The sequence below is a fragment of the Chiloscyllium plagiosum genome, unplaced genomic scaffold, assembly GCF_037043375.1.
Source record: "Chiloscyllium plagiosum isolate Xiang-an unplaced genomic scaffold, Cpla_swu_hap1 HiC_scaffold_1, whole genome shotgun sequence".
Taxonomy (NCBI): Eukaryota; Metazoa; Chordata; class Chondrichthyes; order Orectolobiformes; family Hemiscylliidae; genus Chiloscyllium; species Chiloscyllium plagiosum.
The window spans coordinates 54,863,879-54,872,992 of record NW_028270139.1 but is presented as its reverse complement, the minus strand read 5'-3'; the positions used below and the strand labels follow the sequence as shown (position 1 = coordinate 54,872,992).

Below are 9,114 nucleotides of genomic sequence, written 5' to 3'. Positions count from 1 at the left end.
TATTAAGCATATTATGATGGTATGCACCAGTACGAGTAAAAATCTCAACAGTATTAAAGTTTTTTTGGGAAAAATAAAATAATTTTCTTAAGTCTATAACTGTTATTAAACAGTACATCCTATTAACTGTTGTGCAAGTTTGCATTGTGACTAAATAATTTGCAATGATTAACTTATTTTAATATTTCCCAATTCACATCCAACATAATTAGTGTGATTGTTTGTATTCAGCAATATTCCAACTGGAGCAACCACTGTTCTGTTGTTATTCTTTTAAATTAACATGTTCCTTCACTGCAATATAAATAATTTATACTTGCAAAGAAAACAAAAGAACAAAGCACTACTCAAACCACCAGGATGCATGGTGTGTTAGGAAAATATTGCAATTTAATGTCTATCTTATAGTCACATGAGCTACTTAAAGAAGAGTTCTTTCTTTGATGTGGTTCCTTTGATAGTCATCAAGTGAACTTGAATGCAATATTAATCCAAAGAAAAACATGAAAGCAACTTGTGTGCTCTTCTGAAATAAAATGCAATCTCACCAAACTCAAATTAATTGAATAAACTTAATCCATGAATATACAGCTTTTGTTTTGGTTCCTATAAATAGAGTTTACAAAAGTTTTATTGACCGATTGCACAAGCTGAAATTGTTGAGAACGATCACAAAACTTACACAAACTGGTGAGTTTTCTCATTTTCAAATCCAATGAGAATATACATTGGGAAACATGGGATTCTAAAAGTGGCATAATGAGGCCACAGGGTTTTTAATATTTCTATACAAATATTCACTGGCATGTTGATGAAACATGTCCAACATTTGCAGGAAATAAGGCATTAAAGTTGGAAAAGTGCAACGGGAAGAAACAAAGCTCAGTGGCTCCTACATTCTCAGTGAGAGCGTTCATTGTTTGCACTTTGATAAAGCAGAAATGAGATTGTGTTTGTCAAGGAAGGCCACATCACCTGGCTCTGGACACAGTCTGTCTCCTCAACTACTACTGTTTCTTTCTCTTCTGCTTCCTTTTTGACTTCCCGATTACCAATTTCATTGCTTTCTTCTTTTGGGTACTCATCTTTTGTGCTTGATTTTTAGATTTTCTTCCAGCAGTGTCTTTCTCTGTCTCCAAAAATTTTCTTTTACATGGTTTTGTCCCTTCACTGTATGCAAAAGAAAATAAATAATTATGAAGTGTCTAATAGCCATAAGAGTTCTAAACTGCACGATATAGTTCTAACTGAGAGTTATAGGGTAGCCAGGAAGGACCTGAAGAGAGAGCTAAAAGCAGCAAGGAGGGGACATGAAAGGTCCTTAGTAGATAGGATTAGGGAAAACCCTAAGGCTTTCTATAGGTATGTTAGGAATAAAAGAATGACTAGGGTAGGAATAGGTCCAGTCAAGGATAGTAGGGGGAAGTTGCGTGTGGAGGCGGAAGAGATTGGGGAGACACTGAATGAATACTTTTCTTCAGTATTCACTCAGGAACAGGGCATTGTTGTCGATGAGAATACTGAGGCACAAATAAGTAGAATGGATGGCTTTGAGGTATGTAGAGAAGAGGTGTTGGAAATCCTGGAAAAGGTGAAAATAGATAAGTCCCCTGGGCCTGATGGCATTTATCCTAGGATTCTCTGGGAAGCAAGGGAGGAGATTGCAGAGCCATTGGCCTTGATTTTTATGTCCTCTTTGTCTACAGGAGTAGTCCCAGAAGACTGGAGGATAGCAAATGTGGTTCCCTTGTTCAAAAAGGGGAGTAGGGATAGCCCTAGTAACTATAGGCCGGTGAGTCTCACTTCTGTTGTGGGCAAAGTCTTAGAGAGAATTGTAAGGGATAGGATTTATGCACATCTAGATAGGAATAATGTGATCAAGGATAGTCAGCATGGTTTTGTGAAGGGCAAGTCGTGCCTCACAAACCTTATTGAATTCTTTGAAAAGGTGACGAAGGAGGTTGATGAGGGGAAAGCGGTAGATGTGGTATATATGGATTTTAGTAAGGCGTTTGATAAGGTTCCCCATGGTAGGCTACTGCAGAAAATACGGAGATATGGCATTGAGGGTGAGTTGGAGGTTTGGATTAGGAATTGGCTGGATGGAAGAAGACAGAGGGTAGTAGTTGATGGCAAAGTTTCTTCATGGAGTGCCGTCACTAGCGGTGTTCCGCAAGGATCTGTTTTGGGACCATTGCTGTTTGTCATTTTTATAAATGACCTGGAAGAGGGGTTAGAAGGTTGGGTGAGCAAGTTTGCGGATGACACGAAAGTCGGAGGAGTTGTTGACAGTGAGGAAGCATGTGGCAGGTTACAGCAGGATATAGAGAAGCTGCAGAGCTGGGCAGAAAGGTGGCAGATGGAATTCAATGTAGCTAAGTGCGAGGTGATTCACTTTGGGAAGAATAACAAAAAGATGGGGTACTGGGCTAATGGTCGGATACTTGGTAGTGTGGATGAGCAGAGGGATCTTGGTGTCCATGTACACAGATCTCTGAAAGTTGCCACCCAGGTAAATAGTGCGGTGAGGAAGGCATATGGCGTACTGGCTTTTATTGGTAGAGGAATTGAGTTCCGGAGTCCTGAGGTCATGATGCAGTTGTATAAGACTCTGGTACGGCCGCATCTGGAATATTGTGTGCAGTTTTGGTCGCCATACTATAGGAAGGATGTGGAGGCATTGGAACGGGTGCAGAGGAGGTTTACCAGGATGTTGCCTGGTATGGAAGGAAAATCGTATGAGGAAAGACTGAGGCACTTGGGGCTGTTTTCACTAGAGAAAAGAAGGTTTAGGGGTGACTTGATTGAGGTGTACAAGATGATTAGGGGGTTAGATAGGGTCGACAGTATGAACCTTTTCCCGCGTATTGAGTCGGGTATTACAAGGGGGCATAGCTTTAAATTAAGGGGGGGTAGATATAGGACTGATGTTAGGGGTAGGTTCTTCACTCAGCGAGTCGTTAGTTCATGGAATGCCCTGCCAGTAACAGTGGTGGACTCTCCCTCTTTATGGGCATTTAAGAGGGCATTGGATAGGTATATGGAGGATAGTGGGTTAGTGTAGTTTAGGTGGGCTTGGATCGGTGCAACATCGAGGGCCCAAGGGCCTGTACTGCGCTGTATTCTTCTATGTTCTATGTTCTATGTTCTATGATATGGTCTGGTGCTGGTCCTGCACAGAATATGTCTGCAGTTGTTAGTACACAAAAGTTTAATTACTGACCTTGGGCAAACATTAATCAGGTACTTCTCATGAAGGGAAGTAAAGGCAGATGAACTACTTTGCACTAGCTCTGCCAAATATTTGCATGACTTAGATCTTTGCATTTGCCTCTATGTCACTAAAATTGAGGGCACTGTTGTTAAATTTGCAGATGACACAAAACTGGGTGGAGGGACGGGTGATGTTGAAGTGACGAGGCTGCAGAAGGACTTAGACAGGTTAGGACAGTGGGCAAAAAAGTGGCAATACAACGTGGGAAAGTGTGAGGTTATGCACTGCAGCAGGAAGAAAGAGGCGTAGATTATTTTCTAATGGGGATAGGCTTTAGAAATCTGAAGCACAAAGCGACTTGAGAAAATCCTGAACTAGAAAGCAGATTCAATAGGCAGTTAGGAAAGCAAATGCGCGCATTTCAAGAGGGCTAGAATACAAGAGCAGAGATATACTGCTGAGGCAATATAAAGCTCTGGTTAGACGACATTTGGAATACTTGGAGCAGTTTTGCACCCCTTTCTAAGGAAGGATGTGCTGGTCTTGGAGGGCTTCTAGAGAAACTTTACAAGAGTGATCCATGGGATGAAGGGCTTGTCAAATGAGGGTGCAGGATGGGCTTACAGAATACAGAGGCCTGGATAGAACAGATGTGAAAATGTTCCCACTGGTATGCAAGACTAGGACCTGAGGGCACGGCCTCAGTAAAGGGACGACCCTTTAGAACTGAAATGCGGAGGAATTTCTTCAGCCAGAGGGTGGTCAATCTGTGGAACTCATTGCCACAGAAAGCTTTGGAAGTGAAGTCTTTAAGTGTCTTTAAGACAGATATGAATAGGTTTTTGATTATTAAAAGCATCAACGGTTATGGAGAGAAGGAGAAGACTGGGCTTGACAAACATATCAGCAATGATTGAATGGCAGAGCAGATGGCCCAAATGGGAATGCATACGTAAACAAACTTAAATTCTATGATTACTTGAAACATTAAATTACCTGTGCATATAAACATTTAAATGTAATTGGAGGGTAAACCTCAATGTGTACATAGCAATTGTTGATATTAAGTTTAGGGAACATGCAAAGCTATCTAACACGGTAAATAAGCTCAAAAAGAATCATGGACGACAAATCGGAATTAACGAAAAAAAACTGAGCAAGACAACAGAAGGTCAAAGCATACATCAAACAGCATAACATTACTGTAAACATAAAGCATAACAAGGTTTGTGAAGGTTTGTAGCTCAGGTTGAGGTTTAGGGTGTGGGTTTGCTCGCTAAGCTGTAGGTTTGATATCCAGACGTTTCATTACCTAGATCTAGATACCATCTATCAACCCCTCAGAAAACGAACAGGAAATGACATCACCACAAACCTCAGGAACCCCATCCAGGACAAACATATAAATAGAAAGCAGGAGACAACAGCTTCCCTTCACTTGGAGGTCGCCACTGATGATGTTACCTAGCCAGGTAATGAAACGTCTGGATATCAAACCTACAGCTCAGCAAGCAAACCTACACCCTATAAAACATAACAAATAACTTCATAAACCAAAAGCAGTAAGCGGAATAGAAATACAATGTTGGAAAGTGAAACCAAAATCTAAATATTAGTATGCCAAGGGTTCCCATTGACCAGAAATCAACTAGACTCACCATTAAATAAAGTGGCACCATTAAAAAGCAGGTCAAAGGCTTAGGAATACTTTAGCGAGTAACTCAACTCTTGACTCTTCAAAGCCTGTCTGCAATCACCAAGGCATAAGTCAGGAATGTGATGGAATACTCCCCAGTTGCCCAGTTTGAGGCAACTCCAGCAACACTCATGAAGCTTGACACCATCCAGGACAAAGCTGGCCATTTGTCTGCCACAAGCAGCCACTCTCTCCTCCACCAGTGCTCCAAGGCAGCAGTGTGTACTATCTACAAGATGCACTGCAGAACTTCATGGAAGATCCTTAAGTAGTATCTCCCATGCCCATAATCACTTCCATCTAGAAGATGGGCAGTATCACTTTCAAGTTCACCTCCAAGCCACTCACCATCCTTATTTAGAAATATATTGCCATTCTTTCGCTGTCATTGAATCAAAATCCTGGAATTCCCTCCCTCAGGGCAATGTGGGTCTACCTACAGCACATGGACTGCAGCAATTCAAGAAGGCAGCTCACCATCACCATCACAATGACAACGAGATAGGGATAATAAATGCTGGCCCAGACAGCAACGCCCACATCCCATGAGTGAATTTTTTTAAAAAAGTGAATCACAAAATCTTGAATCACAAAAGTGAATCACTGCCTTCTTGAACTGCTGCAATGGATGAGGGGCAAGAGAACTGGGTACACCTTCATCGTAAGGTAGAAGTGGGGATTATTCCTGATGTTCAGCAGCATTCAAGATTCCGCAGGTACTCAAGTATTCAGTGTCCATATGCAGCAAGATCCAGACATGGGTTAATAAATAGTAAGTACATTTTATGCAACACAAGTATAAGACAATGACCACCTCCAACAAGATAGAATTTAACTATTTGCAGATGACACTAAGATTGGTGGAATAGCAGATAGTGAAGGGGACTATCAGAGAATGCAGCAGAATACAGATAGATGGGAGTTCAATCCGGGCAAATGCTAGGTGATGCATTTTGGAAGAACCAATTCAACAGCGAACTGCATGGTAAATGGAAAAGCCCTGGGGAAAGTTGATGTGTAGAAACATCTGGGTGTTCAGATCCATTGTACTCTGAAGGTGGCAACACAGGTTGATAGAGTGGTCAAGAAGGCATATGGCATGCTTTCCTTCATCGGACGGCACATTGAGTACAAGAGTTGGCAGATCATGTTACAGCTGAGTAGGACTTTGGTTCGGCCACATTTGGAATGCTGTGTACAGTTCTGGTCGCCACATTACCAAAAGGATGTGGATGCTTTGGAGAGGGTGCAAGGAGGTTCACCAGGATGTTGCCTGGTATGGAGGATGCTAGCCAAGAAGAGAGGTTAGTAGATTAGGATTATTTTCATTAGAAAGACGAAGGTTGAGGGGGGACCTGATTGATGTCTACAAAATCATGAGAGGTATAGACACGGTGGATAGCAAGAAGCTTTGCCCCATAGTTCGGGACTCAATTACTAGGGGTCATGAGTTCAAGATGACAGGGGAAATGTTTAGAGGAGATATGCATGGAAAGTTCTTTATGCAGAGGGTGCCTGGAACATGTTATCAACGGAGGTGGTAGAGGCATACACGATCGATTCATTTATGATGTATCTACACAGATACATGAATGGGCAGGGAGCAGAGGGATACGGATCCTTAGAAAATAGGTAACAAGTATAGATAGAGGATCTGGATCAGTGCAGGCTTGGAGGGCTAAAGGGCCTGTACTTGTGCTGTAATTTTCTTTGTTCTTTGTATTTGATTTTCAGTTACGTGCCATCACTAAAGCCCCTATATCAACATCCTGGGGTTTGCCAATGATCAGAAACTAAACCAGACCATCCACACAAGTGCTGTGATTACAACAGCATGTCAGGGGTTAGGAAACCTGCAATGAGTAACTCACCTCCTGACTGCCCAGAGCTTATCCATTGCCAACAAGGCACAAGTCAGGTCTGTGATGAAATACCATCCACTTGCTTAGATGAGTGCAGTTCCATCAACACTCAAGAAGCTTCACATCATTCAGAACAAAGCAGCCTGCCACAATCTTCAATATTTACTCCCCTTACCACAAATGCACGTTGGCCACAGTATATACCCAAAACCGTGACCTCTAGAAGGACAAGGGTACCAGATGCATGGAAACTAACTCCTTTACAGAATCATGGGTGTCCCCATACCCAAGAAGTGCATATGGTTAGAAAGACGGTTAGGGGATTAGCAAGCAAAACAGAAGGCTAAAAGGTGTTCATCAGATTGATAGGAAATGGATAGCAGAGGTGCATAGTTTCGTTTTGGTTTACTCCCAAATAATTTAGAATTGGAGAGTGAAAAATTATGTAGACATTTTCTATTGAAAACAAATTACAAAGCATGGCAAACGAGGAAATGTAAAGCACATTTGAGGAGGGAGTCATAGGTAGGAGTCTAACAGGCAGCAACAATATTGGGAATAATCAACTATTTGTTCACTTTGTTACTGTGATGTACAAAACTCCATAAAACTACAGTAGTCAGTTTCCTTCATCACGGTTAGTCAGCCGTTTAACTGTGATTATTGGGACCAGAGGAAATGACTTAAATCACCTTTCTATTTCATTATATTAACAATTTAAAAAGTGAAGGAATATCATCAACTCACGAAGAGGTCCTTTCGAGGAATGCTGCGTGAGGACATTCTCTACGTTTATGCTCAGAGCTTCCACAAATAAAGCATCCTTCCCCAGCCTCCCCACAAGAGTGCTGCTTGAGGACACATCGACAACAGGTGTCACAGTGAATCCAGGCTGGAAAAGACAAAATGACTGCTTGGAATGGTATGAAACTGTAAATTTAAAATGACAGCATCATTTTGACAATGTACTTTTTCTAGAAGTGATTGCGAAGAGCCGGTGTTAAACTGGGGTAGATAAAGTTAAAAACCACACAACTCATCACCAGGTTATCATCCAACAGGTTTATTTGGAAGTACAAGCTTTCGGAGCGCTGCTCTTCCAAATAAACTTGTTGTACTATAACCTGGCATTGCGTGATTTTTAAAATTTATCTATAAGCCAGTTTTGCAAGATCCTGAAGTTCACAATAGGGCTTTGCTTCAATGGTGAAAGTTACAATGAATACTTGTCACTTCAAATGTGGCAGTGACATCAAAAAGTCTGCTGCAGGATTTTTCAAATGGTAGACTGTTGCCATTTGAGAACAGGATGATACTTAGAGGGTGGCAATCCAGACCCAAGCAGGGTCACCTGCTGGCAATCCCTCCTGCCCCGGATCTCCTCCTGATAACCGCAAGACTAAGAATGTGCAGAAGGTGGACCTTAAATGGCTAGTGACTGGGACAAGTCACCCCTGACTGACCTGCCCCAGGTAAATTTGCATTCAGGTTATTAATGCATGGGAGGGCCACCTGAGAAATTGCAATAAGAATAGATTTAAAGTGAACATATTTGAATTGTAAATGAACCTTATTAAAAATTTTACTTTGGAAACTAAAGTGTGATTTGCACTCCGGTAGGCATTTTTAAACAATGAATTCCAGATAGCAAATTACTGAAATGCAACATTTATCAGAAAACTTTTCTTTAAACAAGTATATTCCCAGTGGGTCTTTTCACTTGTTGCGTTGGGCACCACTTTTTACTCCCATCATGATATCCTTTTCCTACTGAATGAAATTGCAAAAAACTGTATGAAAAGGAAAGTATGCTAAAATACATGTGAAATATGTTGAGATTCTGTGATTTATTTAACTTTAGTTCAAATTCATTTTTTTAACCTGGTTTTCATCAAGGCCTCGTCCTATCCATGAGCCAGATAATCATGTCACTTTGTGGATTAAATATTCTTGTACATTAAATAATGTACATCTAGTAAGCAGAGTGATTGGATACTGTGTTCTACTCACATGGTTTAACACATTTGTTGCACGTCTTACAGTGTTTCCATTGCCTACCATCCTAGTAGGAACAGGAAAGAGTGTTAATCTAAACCAGAAACTTTATAAAAATATATTTTAGAACACAGTACAAAAGGTTATCATTTAAATTCCCAATCATAAGATTAGGTAGTGAGAAAGTTACAACACTGAAATTTGACTGGGACAACACTACCATTATAGGGCAAGCGAAACAAAGAACAGCCAGGGAATTCCTAGAAGCTTGGCATTCATCCACAAACTCCATCAACAAACACATAGACCTGGACCCAATATACCGGCCACTACAGCGGACAGCTGAA

General features: G+C 41.1%; 1 protein-coding gene across 1 annotated transcript in view; it reads right to left on the bottom strand.

Moving 5' to 3' along the window:
• Positions 1 to 363: 363 nt before the first annotated feature.
• The window catches only part of zcchc4 (zinc finger, CCHC domain containing 4), a 91,587-nt gene continuing 82,836 nt past the window's right edge, over positions 364 to 9,114 (bottom strand). Inside the window, exons 11-13 of the mRNA XM_043693667.2 lie at positions 8,783 to 8,834; positions 7,520 to 7,664; positions 364 to 1,170 (exon numbers count right to left, since the gene is read on the bottom strand). Of these exons, the coding sequence (XP_043549602.1) occupies positions 1,008 to 1,170; positions 7,520 to 7,664; positions 8,783 to 8,834 (360 nt within the window). The 3' untranslated portion in view covers positions 364 to 1,007. The remainder of the gene's footprint in view (positions 1,171 to 7,519; positions 7,665 to 8,782; positions 8,835 to 9,114) is intronic.